Raw genomic sequence first — 26,963 nt, forward strand, 5'->3', positions numbered from 1 at the left:
TTCCCTATCACACACCATTTTTTTAAATCGTCCATATTTGTTATTTCAGTTCATAAATCAAGTCAATTCAAACGTAGCCCACAAAGTAAGCTGAAAAGTGCTCTATCTTGTCCAGACATGCCTGGGCAGGACAGGATTTAGAAAGGCTATGAAGTTATGTGAAGAATTTTGATATTTGAGACAGATGTTTACTGATGCCAGGATTAAGGAGAGCGTTTATGTTGGTCCACAAATTAAACAGGTCATCAATGACAGGCAATTCGAAGAACTTCTAGTGGGACCAGAGAGAAAAAAATTGCATGGAAGGCATTCAAGGATGTTGTTGAAGATTTTCTTGCAGCTACAGAGCACCGAACTACACACAGCTGGTTGACAACATGCTTCAAGCATACAAATCATGTCACTAAAGATTAATTTTCTCTATTCCTAATTAGACTTCCTTCCTGCAAATCTAGCTATCAGTGACAAGCATGATGAAAGGTTTCACCAGAACATTACGGTCATGGAAAAATGGTATCAGGGCAACTGGAATCCATCAATGCTGGCTGATTATTGTTGGACATCTAAGTGAGAAGCCTCAGACACTGAGTACATCAGAATCATCAATATTTTTAGCTTAGTTGAACTACTGCAAAGCTTCAGCACCATTATGCAATTAAACGCATTATATTCAATAAAAGTTAAATTCTTCTTTCTCCAAATTCCTATATGATGCAAACTATGTTTATGTTCAACTTCAAATGGTCTATCATAACCAAATAAAAAATTCTGAGGAAGTCACACCTTTTGGAAAAAATTTGTTCTTCAGTGCAATCGTTCCAAGGACAAAGTCACTTAGTCTATATTTCTTCCACATTCTGATGTTTGTTCTGAACAATAACTGAACATCTACATGCTTTTACACATTGAGTTGCTGCCGCATAATTGACTGGTTAGGTATTTGCGTGTAGATATAATGAAGTAGCCACTCAGTGTGCATTCCCTTGCTAAAGTGCAGATTAACTGATGTTCAACACACTTAAACTATCTACTTAGCCCATCCTGTTCATGCCTGCTAAGAAGTGTTTCAGGAGCCATGGTGACCATCTCCAAATAAGGAGGTGTGCAATTAGGATTCAAAAGAAATTCCTACAGACAGACAGTAGAGAATATTTGGAATAGTGGGGCTATAATAGTTCAGCCACTGAGCATATTCAGAACAGATATCAATAGATTTTCGGATATTAAGGTAACCAAGGTATATGGGGAAAGTGCGGAGAAATGGCATTGAGGTAAGCAATCAGCTTTAATCTTACAGATTGACAAAGCAGGCATGGGTGGACTGAATGACCTGTTCCCACTTTTATCCTTTGTTTTACATAGATTAGTCCCAGTTCTCAGTACATGAATTTCAGTACACGGGTATTTAAAATTATGAGGGGGATAGATAGAGTTGACATGGATAGGTTTTTTCCATTGAGAGTAGGGGAGATTCAAACAAGAGGACATCAGTTGAGAGTTAAGGGGCAAAAGTTTAGGGGTAACACGAGGGGGAACTTCTTTACTCAGAGAGTGGTAGCTGTGTGGAATGAGCTTCCAGTAGAAGTGGTAGAGGCAGGTTCGGTATTGTCATTTAAAGTAAAATTGGATAGGTATATGGACAGGAAAGGAATGGAGGGCTATGGGTTGAGTGCAGGTCGGTGAGACTAGGTGAGAGTGAGCGTTGGGCATGGACTAGAAGGGCCGAGATGGTCTGTTTTCGTGCTGTCATTGTTATATGGTTATATGTGGGACTAGGTGAGAGTGAGCATTGGGCACGGACTGGAAGGGCCGAGATGGCCTGTTTCCGTGCTGTAGTTGTTATATGGTTATATGACTGTAGGTCTTTAAGTGCTCATTCAGGAATCGGTGAGAATGGGTGCCTCTTTCACCACTTTGAACAGTGAGACCCAGAAAACCACCACTCTCAGGGTGAAAACAAATTTTCTTCATTCCCCACCAATCCTTCAATCAACATAAATCTAAAACGGAAACAAAATGCTAGAAATACTTTGACTCAGTCTCACCAGCATCTGTGGAAAGAAAACAGTTAATATTTTAGGTCGAAGATATTCCATCGCTTATTCTCCCAGTTTTTGCCTTCTATTCACATTATCTAGGCCACTCAGCCTTTTCCATTCCTAAGTCAATCACAGCCTTGTCATGTCAGAACTTTCCAACCCTTGTAAGCCATTCTGCACCCTTTTCAGTATCAACACACTTTTTCTATAACATACTTGCCAGAACTGTACTCAGACTAGTTACTGCATGGCCTCTTTTTTCATATATTCAAAGACAAGTATCTGAGATGCCTTCCTATCTATTTTCCATATTTCCTTTTGTATTTCCTTGCAACATTCATAGGAGAAGGTTACTTGGCCGTTCAAGTCCATACTGGCTCTTAGAGCAAATCCATCCCATTTCCCATTCTTCCATAAACTTTATTGCAACTAATTCTCCCAATGCCATTAAAGCCCCTTTATTTTGCCATTACCTACCTACGCCAGTGGATAACTTACAGTAGCCAGTAAATGCAATAACCCGAACATCACTGGGATGTAGCAGTGAATTTACATGGTTATTGGGAGAACAGGCAACGATCTCCACACAGATTCTTTGAGTCAATTTTCACAAAAAGCAGAGCATATGGTATTGAACGTCACAGAACTCCAATGCACACAGCTCTCCTGTTTCAAAACTCACAATCTTTACTTTTTACTTCCTCCCTATGTTGAGAAAACCTAATCTCAAAAACGTAATTTTGTCTTTTAAATGTACAGTCTCCAAGAGCAAAAGAGCCAGAACATTGTCACATCTTAAAAGTTTATCTTTTTTTTTTAAACTTAATCTCTCTTTTATTTCTGAAATTGAATGAGTAATGCAGGACTTCGGCTTTATCAGCTGTCAACTTCTCAATTGATGTTAATATTCTTCAACTGCAAACCATATAAGCAACTGCCTGTCTTCAGCTGCACATAATCAAGTTTCTCTTGTCCTGGTCACTCAGTTCACACTAGTTTAAACATCACTTTAAATACAACACTGGTAATCCATTCTGATCTCAAGAAAGAAATTTGAGTTTCCATATACATGGACATAACCTCTTCTAATGATGATTCAACTCAATGAACCCTGAAGTAAATCACCTTTTTAATTGAAGTTCACAATTTAATTTACATTACACTAAAAATTGAGTGAAAAAAATTACCAATTGTTATCATTAAATGGGACATTTTTGGGTTGTCATATATCCAGCAGGCTCCTTGATTGTTACATTCATCTATATTCCAAAGGACACAGGAGTAATCAATTACTAACCCAAAAATAATTGGTCCTGGAATGGCACCTGTAAGTAAGTTAAAACAATATTCAATGAAAACAGAAAACGCTAGAAATATTCAGTAAGTCAAGCAACAACTGAGGAGGGAGAAACACAATTACAATTCTGCATCAGAGTTTACAGCAAACTCTTTGTGTCATGCCAAACCCTGAATTTGAAGCAGTCCTAGCAGCTTAAATAACTAAACAGAATTTTTTTTATGACTAAACATCTATTCCAATGCATAAAAAAAGTATTTTGCTTGCCAAGATGAGGAAATTAGTTCTGGAAAATGGAACACTTTGTCATCCAATTTCAACAATGAGCACTTCCTCCTTTCCATCTCCAAAATAAATTTCTGCTTAACAACAGTTTTGATACTTCCATCTAGGAGATAATTCCTAATTTTTAAAGACAAAAATTTATCTTGAAATTTTTGTAATTTTCAAATTGTAATTTTTTGCAATTTGAAATCATGTGATTTTTGAAAGTACATGATTTCATGATTTTATCTTGAAATCATGTAATCATACATGATTTCAAGAATCATGTATGATTACCAATTTGTGAGAACAGTTTCATTCACATCCACTGTGAAATGAATGAAGATTACCAAATACATAGTGTTTATGAATACCCTGGTATGGTTCCAGTGGTGTAGATTTGGGGTCAATATGCCTCTTCCCTCCAACTCATTAGTTTTCAGGTCCAAATAACCTTCAATATGCCACTTATGATATTGTTAGTGAATGTCACCAGCTTTATTTTCTAATCTTATTGGCCTGAAAAAAACACCTCAAAACTGAGCCCCTGATGTTTTATATTGAGGTCCAGGAATTCCAACCTGAATCCAAATGAAATCCAAGCAAATTTGGTGTTGCTGTGTTATATGCTTAGTTTCACTCATGAATTCCATACTCCATACATAAATGAGGTTTTAATGATGTATTTTGTTTTATTTTGTAGGTTGCTTTACAATATCAATATCATCACCAAGGCAGCTCCTTACCTAGGAGACGTACAAACGTCCAATTAATACCCAATGCAAATGAGCGCTGTGTATTTGGAACACACCTGTAGGAAAATAAAACAGCAAAAGTGGTTGATTATTTTATAAAAATAACAGAATAATCACTTACATTAGCAACACGCACAAAATGATGGTGGAACGCAACAGGCCAGGCAGCATCTGGGTAGCAAAGGGTAGCGGTGAATGGGTGTTTCTCGGAATGGCAGGTGGTGACTAGTGGGGTGCCACAGGGCTCGGTATTGGGACCACAGCTGTTTACGATTTACATCAACGATTTAGATGAAGGCATTGAGAATAACATCAGCAAGTTTGCTGATGATACTAAGCTGGGTGGCAGTGTGACATGTGATGAGGATGTTAGGAGAATTCAGGGTGACCTTGATAGGCTGGGTGAGTGAGCAGATGATGTTTAATGTGAATAAGTGTGAGGTTATCCACTTTGGGAGTAAGAACAGGAAGGCAGATTATTATCTGAACGGTGTAGAGTTAGATAAGGGAGAAATACAGAGATCTAGGAGTCCTTGTTCATCAGTCACTGAAGGTGAATGAGCAAGTGCAGCAGGCAGTGAAGAAGGCTAATGGAATGTTGGCCTTTATTACAAAGGGAATTGAGTACAAGAGCAAGGAAATCCTTTTGAATTTGTACAGGGCCCTGGTGAGACCACACCTGGAGTATTGTGTACAGTTTTGGTCTCCAGGGTTAAGGAAGGACATCCTGGCTGTAGAGGAAGTGCAGCGTAGGTTCACAAGGTTAATTTCTGGGATGTCCGAACTGTCTTACGCAGAGAGGTTAGAGAGACTGGGCTTGTACACGCTGGAATTAAGGAGATTGAGAGGGGATCTGATTGCAACATATAAGATTATTAAGGGATTGGACAAGATAGAGGCAGGAAATATGTTCCAGATGCTGGGAGAGTCCAATAGCAGAGGGCATGGTTTAAGAATAACGGGTAGGTCATTTAGGACAGAGTTAAGGAAAAACTTCTTCTCCCAGAGAGTTGTGGGGGTGTGGAATGCACTGCCTCAGAAGGCAGTGGAGGCCAATTCTCTGGATACTTTCAAGAAGGAGCTAGATAGGTATCTTATGGATAGGGGAATCAAGGGATATGGGGACAAGGCAGGAACCGGGTATTGATAGTAGATGATCAGCCATGATCTCAGAATGGCAGTGCAGGCTCAAAGGGCTGAATAGTCTACTTCTACACCTATTGTCATCTATAGGAAGAAGTACAGTTGACTTTTCGGGCCAAGACCTTTCTTCCTATAGTTGCTGCTTGGCCTGCTGCATTCCACCAGCATTTTGTGTGTTGCTTGAATTTCCAGCATCTGCAGATTTCCTCGTGTGTGCGAATCATAAACATTAATCATGGATTAGCAATTATTAATGATTAATGAGGATGTAGCACTCAACTCACTTGCCCCATCATTAAAATGTTCTCACAGTCAATAGGCTCACTTTCAAGGACCCTTCACCTCATGTTCTTGATATTGATTACTAATTTATTTATTATTATTGTTTATTCTTTTTCTATTTGCATGGTTTATCATCTTCTTCACTCTGGTTGAATGCCCTAGTTGGGTGGTCTTTCATTGTAATGGTTATCATTCTATAGATTTATTGGGTATGCTGACAAGAAAATGAACCTCAAGGTTGTACGTGGAGACGTACATGTACTTAGATAATAAAAATTATTTTGAACTTTGAAATAAGATTTCTCTAGCATCCCATTTCACCATATAGAATGCATGACATTAACTATTAAGATAATAAGGGTAAGAAACCTCTTATTCACTGAGAGAAAAGAAATAATCCTAGATTGTATCCTCCTTGACAACAATTTTCCAGTGATTATTGTGAGAGTGATTAATCAGCATGGACTGGGTAGTCAGTATGCATGCCTCACGCATGGGAAATCACATCTCATGAATTTAATTGAAATTTTTGAAGATGTGACCAAGAGGATTGATGAGGGCAGGGCAGTAGGCTTTGAACCTTTAGACTTCAGCGAGGTCCTGCTTGGTGTGTTATTCCGGGAGGCTAGATCACTTGGGATACAGTGAGCTGGCCAATTTCTACAACATTGGCTTGGTGGAAGGAATCACAAGAGCTTGGTGATGGAGGTTTGTTAGCCAGTGTGAAGGCCTATAATCAATGGTGTGCCACAGGGACAATGTTGTGTCCACTGTTGATTGTCATCCATATTAATGATTTAGAAACATATAATCAAAGAAAAGCACAATGCAGAAACAGTGTCTTTGACCTATCTGGTCCGTGTCTAAGACTTTTGCACAGTATATGGAGCAGAGAGAGTTTGTAAATCCAGTGGGAATGGTGAGGGTGGAACGCCACAGGAGTGTAAGGCACGTTGCAGGGAAGGAGTGCCAAGTGCAGACACACCAGCCCCAAGACACCAGCCAAGTCCATTTGATTCCCACTCTCAATCCACAACTGAGATCCGTATCAGAAATTGGGTTTATTATCATCCACATGTCATGAATTTTGAATTTTTTGTGATAGCAGTACAGTGCAATACATAAAATTACAACAGTACTGTATGAAAGTCTGGGGCACTCTGTATGTGCTTCAGGCTTTTGCACAGTACTGTATAAAACTTAATTGTTTGACACAATTAAGCATGTCACAGGGCAAGCTGGTTTCAAAATACAGGGGCTATATTAAGAGAGTAATGAATACACCACACACCTGAGAATAGCCGTTGTGATTGAAGTGCTGGTCATAAATGTGAAAATGACACAGAACAAAAATACTCCCAAAAACAATGGCATGCGACTACACGTAGAACCACACTTTCCTTTTTGTGCATCAAATTCAAGGTTATCTTTCCGGATACAAGAACACTCCTCATAAACCTGTAATACAAAGCACAAGCACTATATATATATATTATATCTCTCCAGAGCTGCTTCAACTTATCTGTCAGAACTGCTGTAGAAACATTGATTCTGACCAACTTCCTGGAGAAATGGTGGAGAAGCAAGAGCAACAGTTAGAATTCAAAACCGAAAAATTCCAGATGACAATATGTTTTTTAGTTGTATCTGTTTAATATTAATAAGTGAACTCGATTCACAGCTGGATAATGATAAAACATTTGAATCAGTAGCTCATTTTGAGACAAGCAGAAGGGTGTGGTGCAGAACGGTCAAAACAGAAACTGCTTTCAGAAGTTCCGGAATTACCAGCCACATTTCCTATTCCATGCAAAATACTCATATAAATTTAAGCTATTTCACATTAGTGACAGGTGTTTGTTCAACATCACAGAACATCTGGTGTACTTGTTTTTTAATAGATACTTTGAAGGGACAAGGGTTTGGATTGCATAAGCCTTCAGCTTTTTGCAGCACTGAAGAAAATATTATTTAAAAAGTCACCAGAATCATGCCTTAAATATCCTAATCCAGAAGTTCCCAACCCTTTTTTATGCCATGGACCAGTACCATTAAGTAAGGGGTCCGTGGAGCTCAGGTTCAGACCCACTGCCCTATTGTCTATCAAATACTGAACAAAACAATTCTTGAAGAAGCCTATATTTAATCTCGATTCCCTTCTCTTCCTGATCTTCTTGCATGTTCTATCAGTTTCAGCTGTTGCTGTCCATGAAAGACTTTAAAGCTCCTCTTCTTTTGACTTGTCCAGCAATCTCAACATTTCATAGCCTCATTAAATCTTTATAATTTCACAACTGCTAGTGTATAATTTTTCCCCTGTATACTCATGAGCATTTCACCCTTTTTAAACTCATTTATTTTTGGATCTGGGTATTGCAGGCAGAACCAGAACATTTTGTAAAAAGTACACACTACATGCATTGGAGGCAGGTTGGGGAAGCACTGAATACGGTATTTTGGGTAAACATGAAAAATCTTGAGCAACACCCACGAAATGCTGGAGAAAACTAGCCAATCAGACAACAGCTATGGAGGGGAATGAACAATTATTCTTTTGAGCTGAGATCCTTCATCAGGTATTTGGGGTAACGGGTGGGATACCACTCAAGTGGTTTTGCTTTGTCTGGGACAGGATTGAACTTCTTGAATATTGTTGCAGCTGCGTGGAGCATATCCCATCGCAATTCTGGATGGGAGAGAAATGTGGGAAGGACGGATTAGATTGATCTCGGAGTTGATTAAAAGATCCGCACAACATTGTGGGCTGAAGGACCTGTACTGTGTTGTAATGTTCTACGTACTAGGCCTCTTTAATTCCCAAGTGGGGGTGGGAGAGGAAAGAAACAAAGGAAATTATGTTTTGAAAGACTTAGAGTCCAGCTTGTATATTGTTTTGCCATATCATATTAAGTCATGACTGAGTGATTCTTCGCTATTTATTTCTGAACCGTTACTTACATATGTAATCCTGTTCCAAACCAATGTTTGAATGCTTAGACTTACAGTGGGTGGGAGGTGGAGATGTTGGGGGGGGTGTGGTTTACCACTGACTAACAATGACAATTCATGGGTAATTTTTACTCTCCCAACTCAAGTGGCACACTTCCAGAATCTTGAAATCCCAGCTCAAAGATCACATAAATGGCAGTAATTTCTGGATTGGTGCCTGTGCCACACGGTAGTGAGGATAGAACCAGGATGATTTGGCAAATAAATGTGTGGCTGAGAAGCTGGTGCAGGGGGGAGGGCTTCAGGTTCTTGGATAGTTGGAAGCTCTTCTGGGGGAGGTCTATTCAAAAGTAATGGTTTGCACCTGAACCCAAGGGGGACTAATATTCTCAAGGGCAGGTTTGTTGGAGCTACTGGGGCGGGTTTAAACTAATTTGGCAGAGGAGTGGGGACTGGAGTGAAGGGACTCAGTTTAGGATGGATGGTAAAAAAGCAAAGACGGTGTGCAGTCAGATTGTTAGGAAGGGCAGGCAGATGATAAGACACAATTGTGGCCACAGGGTATCAGTTTATTAGGGATGCTGAATCAAAAATGTAGCAAATACAGTACTCAAAGTGTTATAACTAAATGCACGGAGTATAAGAAAGATTATACTCATCTGTGCTTTAGAAAGATAAGGGGAGATCTCACTGAAACCTTTTGAATGTGAAAGGCCAAGACAGAGTAGGTGGGGAAATGGTGGTTCCCATGGTAGAGGAGACTAGGACAAGAGCGTACAGCCTCAGGATAGAGGGGTGCCTATTTAAAACAGAGATGTGGAGAAATTTCTTTAGCCAGAGGGTGGTGAATTTGTGGAATCTATTACCACATGCAGCTGTGGAGGCCAGGTTGTTGGGTGTATTTAAGGCAGAGCTTGACTGGACATGGCATCAAAGGTTACATGGAGAAGGCCAGGGAGTGGGGCTGAGGAAGGGAATAAAGGATCAGTCATGATTGAATTGCAGAGCAGACTTGATGGGCCAAATGGCCTAATTCTGCTCCTATGTCTTATGGCTTTATAAATGAACCTAAGGTGACTATCAATTATTTAGTCAGTACTGCATAGTACAATATGTTTTTCCTAGAAACAGAAGCTTTCGTGAAATCATTTGCTAATATAGTGTTGCAATACCTCTTATGCAGACTTTCATACACATTGCACAAGAACCTTGCATGCCTTGTAACTCATTTCCATTTAGATAATTTTCTCGCTTGCAGACACTGAGCACAATTAACTTCAAAAGTCAAACTCTCAAAGGTAATCTTCACAGTACATAGCTTTCCTTCACCTCTTAAAAAGCAACAAAGTTGAAGTTAAGCAACTTCGGATGTCACTGTACACCCTGGGGAATAGGGATAAGAATGAAGGTAGGGCTGCAGGTTGACAACCTGATTCATTGGTCGAAATCTTAAAGACCTTGGTGGAATCAGAATCAGATTTAATATCACCAGCATATGTCATGAAATTTATTAGCTTCATGGCAGCAGTACAATGCAATACACGATACTGTAGAATAAATAAGTCAATTACAATAAGTATATGCATATTAAATAGTTAAATTAAAAATAGTGCAAAACAGAAATAATTTTAAAAGTGAGTTAAGTGTTCGTGGGTTCCATGTCCATTTAGGAATCAGATGGCAGAGGGAAAAAGCTGTTCCCAAATTGCTGAGTTCTCCACGGTACACCTGTAGAAGTTTGAGTGTGTCAGGTAACAAATCAAATGTCCTCAAACTCCTAATGAAATATAGTCACTGTTGTGCATTCTTTGTAGAGGGAGTAGAGTAGTGGGCTAAACACACATCCCTGAGGTGCACCAGTATTGATCATCAGAAAGGAGGAGATATTATCACCAATCCACACAGGTTGTGGTCTTCCAGTTAGGAAGTTTAGGATCCAATTGCAGAGGGAGATACAGAGGCTCAGGTTCTGTAGCTTATCGATTAAGGTTGTGGGAATGATGGTGTTAAGCACTGAGCTATAGTCAACAAACAGCATCCTGATGCAGTGTTTGCATTGTCCGGGTGATCAAAGGCCGTGTGAAGAGCCATTGAGATTACATCCGCTGTAGACCTATTGTGGCGATAGGCAAATTGCAGTGGGTCCAGGTCTTTGCTGAGGCAGGAATTGATTCTAGCCCTGACCAACTGCTCAAAGCATTCATCTCCATAGATGTGAGTGCTGGTGGACAATAGTCATTATGGCAGCTCACACTAATCTTCTTGGGCACTGGTATATTGTTACCCTTTTGAAGCAGGTGGGAACTTCTGACCATAACAATGAGAGGTTGAAAATGTCCTTGAATATTCCTGCCAGTTGGTTGGAACAAGTTTTCAGACTTTTACCAGGTACTCCATCAGGGCCAGCTGCCTTGAGAGGGTTCATGCTTATGAAAGATAGCCTTACATTGGCCTCTGAAACAGAGATCACAGGGTCACCAGGTGCAGCAGTGATCTTCACAGCTGTACTTATGTTCTCCCTTTCAAACTTGACATAAAAAGCACTGAACTCATCTGGTAGTGTGGCATCACTACCATTCATGCTACTGGTTTCCACTTTGTAGGGAGTAATGACTTGCAAACCCTGCCAGTTGACATGCATCCGATGTTGCCTCCAACCTCACTTGGAATTGTTTCTTCACTCTTGAAATAGCCCTCTGCAAGTCATCTCCATTCTTCTTGTACAGATCTGGGTCGTTAGACTTAATTACCACAGAACTAGCTCTCAGCAGATGATGAATCTCCTGGCTTATCCGCAGCTCTTGGTTTGGGAATTTACAGCAAGTTTTTGTGGGCACGCACTCATCCACACAGGTTTTAATGAAGTCGGTAACAACTGCAGCGTACTCATCTAGATTCGAAGACGACTCCCTGAACACTGTCCAGTCCTCCAATTCAAAAGCAATCCTTCATGGTCCACACTACCAGTGCTGTTTGGAGATGCTTGGAGAGAGGTCCTGGTACCAAGGGGGTCCAGAAAGCCACCAACTGGATGTGACCAGACAGATAAAGTCCCAAAGTCTAATGACCAAGGTCTAGTGTCAGAAAAAGTTTGATGGATTTGTCTGATCAAGTTTAATGGAAATTGTAAAATATCCCATTTACCAAACAACTAATTTATATGCTTACCTCAACTCTATTACTTGCAGATCTCATACAACATAATTACTTCAGTTATTTAGCCCTGGTAAGCATATCACACACAGACAGTACAACACACTCACTATGGTTCTTGTCTTTTGCAGATGATGCACACATCACAGAAGGCAGTAGTTGAGAAGGGTGTGTCCTACCATCCTACATTACTTCAATACTTTTCAATGTACCTTTTGCATAACCGTAGGACAATTTTAATTCAATTTATAATAAATTTGAAATAATAATAATAAACTATCTTAAGTTAGAGGAACTTACGTGAAGGTTATCTTTCTCTGTTGCATTAATACAACCAGCATAGCATGCAGAAAAATACTGGACATTCTCTGTGTCACAGACTGGATTAAAGGATGAACGGCTACAGTGACAGTCAGCATTACAGAGTGCCTCAAGTTGGAACTTCTTTGTATTGTTGTAACTGTGAGATTACACATAGAATAAAAATCAGATGATTTATGAAGCCACATAAGAAAAAACATGAAGCATATTGAAGCATGAAGTTCCATTACTTCCTTAAAGGGCTAATAGTGAAAATGTTACCTTTTTTGGAGATTCTTTATGCTATTTATTGGTTTTGGCATTGACTAAAGTGCATTTCCCAAAATAAAAAATAACTTAGTTATGTGTTAGAGCATATTCTGAATGATTACGTACATCTGCCCTACTTTGTGTCAAGGCTGCTGAAATGTAACCTATACGATCTTTGGAGACGCATCCTTTCCAGAGCATATGTCCCCATTCAGAATGAAACAAAAATTATATGACATAGACTTGGAAGTTGGTAAATTTAATTAATTGCACTGAATATGAAGGATTAATTGCTTCTGAGGATAGTGTAAATTAATAATAATGCTTCATGCTAATACTGCCCTTCTTTCAGATGGCTTACCTATAGCCCTCTATTTTACTAAGCTCCATGTACTTATCTAAAAGCCTCTTAAAAGACCCTATCATATCCACCTCCACCACCATTACCGGCAGCCCATTCCACGCACTCACCACTCTCTGAGTAAAAAAACTTACCCCTGACATCTCCTCTGTACTTATTCCCCAGCACCTTAAACCTGTGTCCTCTTGTGGCAACCATTTCAGCCCTGGGAAAAAGCCTCTGAATATCCACACAATCAATGCCTCTCATCATCTTATACACCTCTATCAGGTCACCTCTCATCCTCCTTCACTCCAAGGAGAAAAGGCCAAGTTCACTCAACCTATTCTCATAAGGAATGCTCCCCAATCCAGGCAACATCCTTGTAAATCTCCTCTGCACCCTTTCTATGGCTTCCACATCCTTCTTGTGGTGAGGTGACCAGAACTGAGCACAGTACTCCAAGTGGGGTCTGACTAGGGTCCTATATAGCTGCAACATTACCTCGACGCCTAAATTCAATTTCACAATTGATGAAGGCCAATACACTATATGCCTTCTTAACCACAGAGTCAACCTGCGCAGCTGCTTTGAGTGTCCTATGGACTCAGACCCCAAGATCCCTCTGATCCTCCACACTGCCAAGAGACTTACCATTAATACTATATTCTGCCATCATATTTGACCACCCAAAATGAATCACTTCACACTTATCTGGGTTGAACTCCATCTGCCACTTCTCAGCCCAGTTTTGCATCCTATCAATGTCCCTCGGTAACCTCTGACAGCCCTCCACACTATCCACAACACCTCCAACCTCTGTGTCATCAGCAAACTTACTAACCCATCCCTCCACTTCCTCATCCAGGTCATTTATAAAAATCATGAAGAGTAAAGGTCCCAGAACAGATCCCTGAGGCACACCACTGGTCACCGACCTCCATGCAGAACATGACCCATCTACAACCACTCTTTGCCTTCTGTGGGCAAGCCACAAAGCAATATCCCCTTAACCTGTGATTCAATGTGCTGAGCCATTTTAGTTTTTTGGCATCTGATGATTAACATTTAATAAAGGCAGCTGTAAAAAATTACCACAGATGGACAATTTGGATAAAAACATAGTGTTTTTTTCATTCTCAAGTTTCTATATATCAACCACTGTATCACATCTCCGTATTTTGGAGCACTGTGTTCAGTCCCATGCCTCCTTACTTTCTCAACAAGCCTTGCATGGGGTACCTTATCAAATGCCTTGCTGAAGTCCATATACACTACATCTGCAGCTCTTCCTTCATCAACGTGTTTGGTCACAGTCTTAAAAAATTCAATCAGACTCATAAGGCACAACCTGCCCTTGACAAAGCCATGCTGACTACTCCTAATCATATTATACCTCTCCAAATGTTCATAAATCCTGCCTCTCAGCATCTTCTCCATCAACTTACCAACCACTGAGGTGAGACTCACTGGTCTATAATTTCCTGGGCTATCTCTACTCCCTTTCTTGAATAAAGGAACAACATCGGCAACCCTCCAATCCTCGGGAACCTCTCCCCTCCCCACTGATGATGCAAAGATCTTCGCCAGAGGCTCAGCAATCTCCTCCCTCGCCTCCCACAGTTCCCTGGGGTACATTTCTTCTGGTCCCGGCGACTTATTGATGCTTTCCAAAAGCTCCAGCACATCCTCTTTCTTAATATCTACATGCTCAAGCTTTTCAGTCTGCTGCAAGTCATCACTACAACACTAAGATCCTTTTCCATAGTGAATACTGAAGTATTCATTAAGTGCCTCTGCTATCTCCTCTGGTTCCATACACACTTTTCCACTGTCACATTCGATAGGTCCTATTTTTTCATGTCTTGTCCTCTTGCTCTTCACATTCTTATAGAATGCCTTGAGGTTTTCCTTTATTCTGCCCACCAAGGACTTCTCATGGCCCCTACTGGCTCTCTTAATTTCCTTCTTAAGCTCCTTCCTGGTAGCCTTATAATCTTCTAGATCTCCAACATTACCTAGCTCTCTGAGCCTTTTGTAAGCTTTTCTTTTCTTCTTGACTAGATTTATTAAAGCCTTTGTACACCACGGTTCCTGTACCCTACCATAACTTCCGTCTCATTGGAATGTACCTATACAGAGCACTACACAAATATCCCCTGAATATTTGCCACATTTCTTCCGTACTTTTCCCTGAGAACATCTGTTTCCAATTTAAGCCTCCAATTTCCTGCCTGATAGCCTCATAATTCCCCCTACTCCAATTAAATGCTTTTCTAACTTGTCTGTTCCTACCTCTCTCAAATGCTATTGTAAAGGAGATAGAATTATGATTACTATCTCCAAAATGCTCTCCCACTGAGAGATCTGACACCTGACCAGGTTCATTTCCCAATACCAAATGAAGAACAGCCTCTCCTCTTGTAGGCTTATCTACATACTGTGTCAAGAAACCTTCCTGAACACACCTAACAAGCTCCACCCCATATAAACCCCTCTCTCTAGGGAGATGCCAATCGATATTTGGGAAATTAAAATCACCCATTACGCCAACTCTGTTATTATCATACCTTTCCAGCATCTGTTTCCCTATCTGCTCTTCAATATCCCTGTTACTATTGGGTGGCCTATGAAAAAAATCACCTAGTAAAGTTATTGACCCCTTCTTGTTCCTAACCTCCACCCACAGAGACTCCGTAGACAATCCCTCCATGGCGTCCACCTTTTCTGCAGCCGTGAAACTATCTCTGATCATCAGTGCCATGCCGCCACCTCTTTTGCCTTCCTCTCTGTCCTTTCTGAAACATCTAAAACCCGGCATTTAAAGTAACCATTCCTGTCCCTAAGCCATCCAAGTCTCTATAATGGCCACCACATCATATCTCCAAGTACTGATCCACACTCTAAGCTCATCCGCTTTGTTCACAACACTCCTTGCATTAAAATAGACACATCACAAGCTTTTGGTTTGAGCATGTCCCATCTCTATCACTTGCCTATCCTCCCTCTCGCACTGTCTACAAGCTTTCTCTATTTGTGAGCTAACCTCCTCTTCCCCAGTCTCGTCAGTTCAGTTGCAACCCCCCAACAATTATAGTTTAAACTCTCCCCAGTAGCTTTAGCAAACCTCCCTGCCAGGATATTAGTCCCCATGGGATTCAAGTGCAACCCGTCCTTTTTGTACAGGTCACACCTGGCCCAAAAGAGGTCCCAATGATCCAGAAATCTGAATCCCTGCCCCCTGCTCCAATTCCTCAGTCATGCATTTATCCTCCACCTCATTCTATTCCTATACTCACTGTCGTGTGGCACAGGCAGTAATCTTGAGACTACTACCTTCGCGATTCTGCTTCTCAACTTCCTTCCCAACTCCCTGTAGTCTTTTTTCAGGACCTCTTCCCTTTTCCTACCTATGCTATTGGTACCAATATGTACCATAACCTCTGGCTGTTCTCCCTCCCACCACAGGATATCTTGGATCCGAAACATCCCAGACCCTGGCACCTGGGAGGCAAACTACCATCCGAGTTTCTTTCCTGCATCCACAGAATCACCTGTCTGACCCCCTAACTATAGAGTCCCCTATCACTACTTCCTTCCTCTTCCCTTCCCTCGCCTTCTGAGCCACAGGGCCAGACTCTGTGCCAGAGGCACGGCCACTGTCGCTTCCCCCAGGTAGGCTGTCCCCCCCCCCCCAACAGGACTCAAACAGGAGTACTTATTGTCAAGGGGTACAGCCACAAGAGTACTCTCTAGTACCTGACTCTTCCCCTTCCCCCCCTGACTGTGACCCACCTGTCTGTTTCCTATGGCCCCAGTGTCACCACCTGCTTATAACTCTTCTCTATCACCTCCTCACTCTCCCTGACCAGGCAAAGGTCACCGAGCTGCATCTCCAGTTCCCTAACTTGGTCCCTCAGGAGCTGCAGCTCAACACACCTGATGCAGATATGGCCGTCCAGGAGGCTGGAAGACTCCAGGACCTCCCACATCTGACACCGAGCACAGAAAACTGGCCTCACACACATACTTCCTACCTCACCTCATCCTGTTACTGCCTAAGTCCATTGAGCCAAAGCCCTACCACTCTGCTGCCTCTCACTCTGCTGCCCTCTGGATGCTGCGGCCTTCTTTTTAAACCTTTTGTGCTCTACTGGCTGACGTCGCTCGCCTGCGCAGTCTCGCCTCTTTAACTCGAGTAGTTAAAAAAAACTCCCTTCGCTCCGAAAATTCAGCAGTTTACTCGCTGCCTTCTTGCTCCGAACTAGCAGAACTGTGATCTCTCAAATCAAGTACGATTGGTTGTCAGTGGATTCCCTTAATGGAAAACATCAGTGCGTGACTTTTCTTAAAAATGTGGGGAGGGCGGCCACCATATAGTCCTTGCCAGATTGGGGTTAGAGTCCAGTGTCGTGGAATGGAAGCCAAGTGGGGACCCTTCACTTCAGCAGCCTTCCTCCACCTTCACTGTCATTGTGATGTGTCATCATCGTTTGTCCTCTCCACCACTGAGGTCCTGATTGGATTGCTGTTTGTCTGGAACCTCCCCCTGGACCTTACTGTCATGGGTAACCCTACCAGGAGCTAAGCACTAGATCACTAAACTCCAGGTAGCATTGCTCTACAGATCTCAGGAACTCGCAAGCCTCTCTATCATGACAGGATGATGATCCTTAGAGAAGTATTATGCAACCAATATTATACAGCAACTTTTTTTTTTATAAACAATGAATATCTGCTTCTGATCCCAATGCTATTCACTGGTGACAATGTCAAGATTTATTTTTGAGAAGGGAAATTGCAGCCATGTTTAATTTCAGCTAAATATCAGCTATCAGGAAATAGTTTGTATTTATACTTTTATTCACATTAGCTGCAACCTTAAATATTAATATCCTTGTTTTGCCCTCCTTTCATCCAGCAAATTTTGCTTGTCTATTTTCCAATCATTCTTGACGCTGTTGATCCTCTGTCAGCCCATTAAACATATGCTATTTTTCACCTACTTGTCTGAACACTATCACTGATGAAACCATTCTGAACACCATCTATATTCTAAGTCTGGCAGAGGACTGTCATCAGGCTGAAGTTAAAAGAGACTGCAGATGCTGAGATCTGGAATAAGAAAGCAGCATCTGTGGGGCAAAATGGCATAGAACTATAGTCATAGAACATGGAAACAGGCCCTTTGGCACAACTCATGCCTGCTGACCAAAATGGCCACCTACTTGCTCATGTTTGACCCATATCCTTCTAAGCATTTCCTATTCACATACTTGAACAAATGTCTTTTGAAAATTGTTATTGTATCTGCCTCAAGCACATCATCTGGCAGTTCATTCCATATGCGTACCATCTTCCGTGTGCCCTATTAAATTTTTCCCCTCTAACTTAAATTGAGTGCATCTACATGGAGCGCTGTCATAGGAAAGCAGCATCATCGAAGGTCCCCACTATCCAGCCCATGCTCTCTTCTCACTGTTGCATTAGAAAGGAGGTAGAGGAGCTTTAGGACCCATACCACCTGGTTCAGAAACAGTTATCACACCTCAACCATCAGGCTCTTGAACAGGGGGATAACTTCACTTAACTTCACTCACCCCAACTCTGAACCATTCCCACAACCTATGGACTCACTTTCAAAGACTCCTCATCCCATGATATTTATTATTATTACTTATTGTGTCTTTGTAGTTACTCCAAATGCCATCTAGAAAATTAATCTCAGGGTTGTATATAGTGACATATACTGTATGTACTTTTATAATCAATATAGTCACCACCCTGACACAGTGATGCCAAGAAAACAACCTCTCTCTCAATGTCACAAAATCAAAGGAGCTGGTTGTGGAATACAGGAGGAATGGAGACAGGCTAACCCTTATTGACATCAATGGATCTGGGGTTGAGAGGGTGAACAGCTTTAAGTTCCTCAGCATACACATCACCGAAGATCTCACGTGGTCTGTACATATTGGCTGTGTGGTGAGAAAAGGACAACAGCAGCTCTCTTACTTCAGACGGTTGAAGAAGTTTGGTAAGGGCCCCCAAATCCTAAGGACTTTCTACAGGGGCACAATTGAGAGCATCCTGACTGGCTGCATCACCGCCTGGTATGGGAACTGTACTTCCTTCAATCACAGGACTCTGCAGAGAGTGGTGCGGACAGCCCAGCACATCTGTAGATGTGAACTTCCCACTATCCAGGACATTTACAAAGACAGATGTGTAAAAGGGCCCGAAGGACTATTGGGGACCTGAATCACCCCAACCATAAACTGTTCGAGCTGCTTCTATCTGAGCAACAGTACCACAGCATAAAAGCCAGGACCAACAGGTTCTGGGACAGCTTCTTCCACCAGGCCATCAGACTGATTAATTCATGCTGATACAATTATAATTATATGCTATATTGGCTATCCTGTTGTACTTATTACAAATTACTATAAATTGCACATCGCACATTTACTCCTCATGTATGCGAAGGATGTAGGAAATAAAGTCAATTCAATACTTTGAACCTTTCAGTTCAAGTTTATTGTCATTCAAACATACACGTGTGCACAGCGAAATGAAATGTTATTCCTCTGTGGCTAAGATGCAAAACACAACACATATAATCATACTTAGCACAAATAGTTACAATCTAGCACGTACAGTCACAAAATAACATTAATACAAGTCTGTGAGTAGAATGGCATGTAAATATTCAGATTGTTGTAAAGTGCATGTTTATGTAAGACTATTATAATATAACAAGCAATTGTATAAATATGAGAAACAGCAGCAATAAATGATGAGAAGTGGCCAGTGTAGGATGAAAGTGTGTCCACCAGCTGGGGAAGGGGGGTTCCGGCAGAGCATTCAGACAGGGTGTAGATTGAGTGGCTGCAGGGTCCCCTAGTTCTTCATTCACAACCCTGGCAAAAAGACTGTGCATTCACCTTATTTATGTCCCTTGTTATTTTATAGCTTCTATAAGCTCAGCCCTCAATCTCTTATGATCCAAAGAATAAAATTCTAAATAATGAGAGTCTGAAATTCTGGCTTGCACAATCTCTCCCTGTAATCCAATCCCTCAAGTCCTGGCGACATCCCCATAGTTTTCTGTATGCTTTCCAGCTTATCTGTTAATGTTGCAGGTTGACATCCTGCATCAGGGCTGAGATGGTAAGGGATGGGGGGAAAAGGTGTGGCCAGCAGTGGAATCGTTATTGTCAGGCTGCTCATCGCATCAAAGAGCCTTCAGAAAGCTCCATTCCCCTGACAAATACAAGTTCAGCAACAGTTACTACCCCTCAACCATCAGACTCTTGAACAAAAGGGGATAACCACACCCACTTCCCATGCATTGAGATGTTCCCACAACCAATGATCTCACTTTAGGGACTCCTTATCTTGTCATCTCATTGTTATTTATTTACACAGTATTTACACAGTTTTTTGCCTTTCATTGATCCGGTTATAGTTGCTATTCCATAGATTTGCTGAGTATGCCCACAGGAAAATGAATCTCAGGGTTGTATGTGGTGACATATATGTTCTCTGATAAGAAACTTTACTTTAAACTTTGAAATAGTTTAAAGTCAAATGGTAGTTCGATTAGTGGTACATTTTGATCTGCAGGCTGCTATTAGTTCAAAGGTTCATTGTATTCTCAAAGGCTGCATGTACAATGCAACTCTGACATTAATCTTCTCCAGCTAGCCAGAAAATACAGAAAAACCATGGGTGTTGTTGAAACAAAAGACATCAACACCACCACCCCACACTCACAAAAAACTAACATATCGCCCACACGGAAAATGGTAACTAGAACATCAAACCCAAACCCCCAGCCCTCTCTCTTGTAAAAAAAAAGTGACAATAACATCAAACCTCTGACCCCCTCCCTTACAAAACAGAACAGGAACAATAGCATCAAACTCCGAACCCCTCTCTCACAGACAAAAACACAGAAAAACACCAACAAGAACATCAGATCCCAAATCCTCAACCCCTGCTTCGCACATGAAGTAACACATCTCAAAGCTCTAATCAATCTACCATGAATCAGAAAATGACACAATAGGAACATAGAAATACAAACTTAGTAAAGGTCATACACTGATAGGAGAAAAGTAAATGGGCAGTTGGGTGATAGATGCAAACAGATATTGAAATAAAGAAATATACTAAGGAAGAGAAGAACTTCAGATAGCCAGATGCAATAACAACAAAAAAAAGTATTGTACCTCTGCAGCTTAGGCAAACAGGCTGGTTTTAGAGGACGAAAGGAAGACAAAGGGCTTCATAGAGGGTATCAAAAGGGAAAATGGAACTAGCTTAGCTGGGCAATCTGTGTGGCAGAGATGAGCTAGACTGCAGGGGCTGTTTCTGTGCCTTGCTACTTAATGACTACTTAAAACTATTCAGAACTGCTGTGTTAAACAGAATGTAATTAAATATTTACTCACGGATAATTCTGGTTGACGCCAGCAAATGGAGTGTTTAAACAATAACCAAAGGTGAATATGGTACTGAAGAGTACTGATAATACCGTTGTAGCTAGAGCCATCTTAATCATACTTTGACACAGGAGTTTCAGCTTGGACATGATGATCCCACTGGCAAGCTGACCAATAACAGCTCCAGGTACAAGTGCTGCTCCTTGAAAGTAAATTTAAAATCATTTGTACCTGTGCTATTTCATTTGCTATGGCTTTAAGCTTTTTTTCTAGTATCTGGATAATTAACTGTTAACATGAAAGCTTTCATTATTTCAATTTTACTCACTTTTTCAAAAGAAGATGTTCTGTTTGCTGAATCCAAATCATTAATGAAAACGTGAAAGATAATTTTCCAGTATTAATGCATGGGGAACATAGCTTCATATTTTTTGCCAGTTTGAATAACTAGAAGTCTCAAAATTCATTCCGCCAACCACATACCGGTAGTTATTTTACTCATAACACCTTGTACTCTGAACATAGTCATGACTATAAATGTAGTCCCTTTTTAAAGCTTTTTAAAATCCCAATGTTATATGTATCAGTATTGCAAAGAAATAAAGGGAGTTACAGAGGCATGAGAGAGGAGCTTGCCCAGGTGGACTGGGGGAGGATACTGGCAGGGATGATGGCGGAGCAAAGATGGCTGCAGTTTCTGGGAATAGTTCCAAGCCGCAGGATAGATGAGTCCCACAGGGGAAGTTGTTCTCAAATGGCAGGGGTAGGCAACCGTGGCTGACAAGAGAAATTAAGGACTGTGTGAAAGCCCAGGAAAGGGTATATAAGGTAGCAAAAGTGAGTGGGAAGTTGGATGATTGGGTAGCTTTTAAACTCCAACAAAAGGCAACTGAAAAGTTATAAGAAGGGAAAAGATGAAACATGAGGGTAAAGTAGGATACTAAAAGTTTTTTCAGTTATAAAAGGGAGATGAGAGTTGATATTGGACCGCTGGAGAATAATGCTGGTGAGGTAGTAATGGCGGGGGGAGGGGAACGACAAAGAAATGGCAGATGAACTTAAGGGGTACTTTGCATCTGTCTTCACTGTGGAAGACACTAGCAGTGTGCCAGAAGTCCGTGAACATCAGGGAGCAGGAGTAAGAGCCATTGATATTACAGAGGAAGAAGTACTAGGCAAGCTCAAAGGTCTTAAGGTACATAAGCCAGCTGGACTAGAAGGACGACATCCCAGAGTCCTGAGAGAGGTTGCTGAAGAGATAATGATGGATGCATTGATCATGAACTTTCAATAATCACTTGACCCTGGTATGGTCCCAGAAGACTGGAAGATTGCAAATGTCATTCCACTTTAAGAATGGAGGAAGGCAAAATAAAGGAAATTGTGGGTCAGTTAGCCTAACCTCAAGCATTGCTGACTTTTGACTTATCTTATCAAAAGTCTCCAAGTACCCCGACTATTGATAAGATAAGTCAAAGTCAGCATGGTTTCTTTAAAACCAGAATTTGTCTGACAAATCTTTTAAGAGTTCTTTGAGGGAGTGACAAGCAGAGTGGACAAAGGAAAGACAGTGGATGTAACTTAATTCGATTTTCAGAAGGTATTTGATAAGGTGCCACACGTAAGTCCGCTTAACTAGATAAAATCCTGTGGCATTACAGGAGAGATACTGGCATGGATAGAGGAATAGGCAGGAGGCAGTGACTGGGAATAAAGGGGGCCTTTTTTTGGTTGGCTGCCAGTGACTAGTGGTGTTCCTCAGGGGTCAGTATTGCGACCACCATTTTTTACATTGTTTGTCAATGATTTAGATAGTGAAATTGATAGTTTTGTGGCAAAGTTTGTGGATGATACAAAGACAGGTTAAGGGGTAGGTAGTGCTGAGGAAGCAATGTGCTTGCAACAGGTCTTAGACAAACTGGAAGAATGGGCAAAAAAGTGGCAGATGGAATACAGTGATGGGAAATGTATGATAATGCATTAAGTAAAAGGAACAATAGTGTTGACTATTATCTAAATGTGGAGAAGGTTCAAACATCAGTGGTGCAGGGGGACTTAGGAGTCCTCATACAAGACTCCCAGAAGGTTAATTTACAGGTTGAGTCTGTGGTAAAGAAGGCAAATGCAATGTTGTCAAATATTTTAAGGGAAATAGTATATAAAAGCAAGGAGATAATGCTGAGCCTTTCAAAGACACTAGTCAGGCTGCACTTGGGAGTATTGAAAACAGTTTTGGGTCCCATATCTCAGAAAGGATATCTTTTCATTGGAGAGAGTCCACAGGAGGTTCATGAAGATCATTCTGGGAATGAAGGGTTAACATATGAGGAGAGTTTGGCAGCTTTGGGCCTGTACCCACTGGAATTCAGAAGAATGAATGGGGATCTCATTGAAAACTATCGAGTGTTGAAAGGACTCGATAGAGTGAGGGTGGAAAGGATGTTTCCTATGGTGGGGGGTATCCAGAACTGGAGGGCACAACCTCAAAATTGAGAGATGACCTTTTAGAACACACATAAGGAGGAGTTTTTTTAGCTAGAGAGTAATGAATCTGTGAAATGCTCTGCCACAGACTGTGGTGGAGGCCAAATCCATAGGTATATTTAAGGCGGAAATTGATAGTTTCCTGATCAGTCAGGGCATCAAAGAATACGGAGAGAAAGCAGATGTTTGGTGTTGAATGGGATCTGGGATCCGCCATGATGGGATGGTGGAGCAGATGCAAAGGGCTGAATGGCCTAATTCTGGTCCTGTCTTAGAATCTAAGTACAACTTTGTATAAATTAAGGTGCTCTTTTTCACAAATCTACAAAACAAACTGTGCAACAATGTGTGACTTAAATAGTCTTTTTAAATAAATCATATCAAACCTGCATTTTAAGAAATAATCCTTATTTGTGAAGAAAATTAATAAAACCACTGACCTCCAAGAATAGCAGCTAGGCTAGCAGTTTGGCTGAACTGATTTTCAATGAACTTTGGCAAAAATGTCACAAAGCCTGTGATCACCAGAGCTTCACTACAGCTTGCTGCAGTTAAGCACAAGAAAACCGGATTCTTCAGCATCCCCTGTGAGAAAATATAGATTCAACAATTTGTGAGCAACAGCCTCAGGCAGTCCAGCAAGCTGGTCTGATTCTCTTTATAGAAAGTGAAATGTAAAAGCAAAAACAAAAACACATGAGATTCTGCAGAGGCTGGAAATCTTGAGCAAAATGCTGGAGGAACTCAGTGGGTCAGGCATCATTTATGGAGGGGAATAAACAGCTGTTTCAGGCGGACACCAGTCAAGGGACTTCTTCAAAAGTAAACAGATGCTGAACTAAAAATTCATTTACCCTTTAACAGGATCATTGGAACAGTTTTACACAGTTCACTCGGGTATCATAGCTGGAGCATCAGGACCATGGTTTTCAGTCACTTTCAAGAGCGTAAAAGCACAGGCAACAGTTTCTAACATGGGAACAGTGCACTCAGTTGTACCTTGTCATTAAACTTTGCACAGCTGACATATCATTCTTCGCAGGGTCACACAACGAGCACTACTGCGAGGAGCAGGAAAGGAAAGGAAGTGTACTACCAAGCTCACAGCTATTTTCAGAAGAGCAAAAATGGAAATACTAAACCTAGCCAGGAGCCAGTTGCTATTCACCAAGATAGCCTGGGGCTTTAAAGGGCCACCATTCAATTAAGCTGGCAGGATGTGGTGGCAGAGCTGTCTACGAAGGAAATATGAAGTGAGCAGAAAGAAATACTTTTAACGATACGAAGTGTGAGTGTGTCAAGGTGGCAGTTCTAACACTTCAACCTGCAGCTCCATGACATACGTACATGCAGATATAAACACACACTCAGAACCAGGAAATTGGATACCTTCAAATACACACACACACACACACACACATTCACTCTACATTACCACATCCAGCACATCCAGTCCAACCTTGATTACATTCTGCAGTACTGCATTTGGAAGAGGGCCTATAGAAACAGGTTGTAGAAGACTGGCAGTCAGCCTCCTGTAAAATTATGCATCCTTGACAACCCCTTGATGTCCTTTATCCTCTAAAATCAAAATCAAGAAGAAGAGATGGTGACACAACTGCTGGCATGCACAATTCAAGTGCACAACGTTAACAGAGTGATGATTTTTGCCGAGTCCACTGCTGTTTGTCATCTGTATTAATAATTTGGGTAAGAATGTAATTGGCAAGGTAAGTTTGGAGATGACAGTGAAAATGGTGCTATAGTGGACAGTAAAATAGAATGAGACTACAAAGGGATCCAGATCAACTGGAAAGTGGGCTAAGGTATGGCAGATGGAATTTAATTCAAACTGTGAAATATTGCATTTTGGGAAGTTAAACTAGGGCAGGACTTGCACAGTAAATGATATGGCACAGGGGACTATTGTAGAAAGGAGACACCTAGGATTATGAGTATATCGCTCTCTGAAAGTGGTGCCACAGTCAACAGTGTTTGAATGCAAAAGTAATAGGTATTACGCACAATTCGTGTAAAACCTAAGAACACTGGCAGAACTCAAGGTGCAAGAAATTGTTGTGTACATTAAGATCATCCAGATCACCCTTATCAGTTTGGCTTCCTTACAATGTGGCAGCTCCAGCTGAGCCACAAAGGTTTCTGTGTTACAGTCAGAGAACAGAGTATGGAGCATAGAACGTTCCTCAGTACAGCAGAGAAATTGCTCTTACGATCTGCCCTTTTTACCTCCCTCAATTCCCTGCCTGACCACGAGCCTGCTAAATGCCTCGGAAGCATAGCTGCTTCCATCACCTCTTTGCAGAAAAACTTTCTTCCAAAATCTCCTTTAAATTTTTCCCCTTTCACCTTGAAGCTGTGCCCTCATGTTTGACATTCCCACCCTGGGAAAAAGTCTCTGACCATCCATCCTGCCCATGAACCTCATGATTTTATATACTTCTGTCAGATTGCCCTCAGCCTCTGATGTTTCATAGACAGAGAGGAGTGTAGTACAGCCTGGGTCCTTCAGCCCATAATGCTGTGCCAACATACAAGAACCAACTCCATGATCAACCTAAACGCTCCCTCCTATATAGCCTAGAACCCTTCATTTTTCTTTCTTCCATGTGTCGACCTAAAAGCCTCTTAAATGTCCCTAATGTATCAATCTCAAACACCACACCAGGTAGGGCGTTCTAGGCACTTAGCATTCTCTGTGTTTAAAAAAAAACACACCTACCTTTGACAACTTCCTAAACTCTCCTCCACTCATCCTAAAAGACTGTCCTCTCGCATCAGCCATTGCCGCCCTATGGGAAAAGGTGCTGGTGTTGGAGGAGAAGCACATGCTAACTGTTTCTATTTGCACAGATTCTGCCCCTCATGCTGAGTACTTCTAACATTTCCGTTTCAGATAATGACCAGAGTGAGGCTTTTGAGAAGCACAAACCACAGATAGATAGATAGATAGATACTTTATTCATCCCCATGGGGAAATTCAACATGTTTTCCAATGTTCCATACACTTGTTGTAGCAAAACTAATTACATACAATACTTAACTCAGTAAAAATATGATATGCATCTAAATCACTATCTCAAAAAGCATTAATAATAGCTTTTAAAAAGTTCTTAAATCCTGGCGGTAGAATTGTAAAGCCTAATGGCATTGGGGAGTATTGACCTCTTCATCCTGTCTGAGGAGCATTGCATCGATAGCAACCTGTCGCTGAAACTGCTT

The 26,963-nt window shown here is 41.2% G+C and overlaps 1 protein-coding gene across 1 annotated transcript in view; it reads right to left on the minus strand.

Annotated features, from left to right (window-relative positions):
* Positions 1 to 26,963, minus strand: part of LOC140739507 (solute carrier organic anion transporter family member 4C1-like) — an 83,462-nt gene that overhangs the window by 2,391 nt on the left and 54,108 nt on the right. Inside the window, exons 7-12 of the mRNA XM_073067871.1 lie at positions 24,164 to 24,308; positions 21,249 to 21,441; positions 12,183 to 12,342; positions 7,072 to 7,238; positions 4,347 to 4,411; positions 3,227 to 3,364 (exon numbers count right to left, since the gene is read on the minus strand). Of these exons, the coding sequence (XP_072923972.1) occupies positions 3,227 to 3,364; positions 4,347 to 4,411; positions 7,072 to 7,238; positions 12,183 to 12,342; positions 21,249 to 21,441; positions 24,164 to 24,308 (868 nt within the window). The remainder of the gene's footprint in view (positions 1 to 3,226; positions 3,365 to 4,346; positions 4,412 to 7,071; positions 7,239 to 12,182; positions 12,343 to 21,248; positions 21,442 to 24,163; positions 24,309 to 26,963) is intronic.

This window comes from Hemitrygon akajei, chromosome 2 (assembly GCF_048418815.1).
Source record: "Hemitrygon akajei chromosome 2, sHemAka1.3, whole genome shotgun sequence".
In the NCBI taxonomy this organism is placed as follows: domain Eukaryota; kingdom Metazoa; phylum Chordata; class Chondrichthyes; order Myliobatiformes; family Dasyatidae; genus Hemitrygon; species Hemitrygon akajei.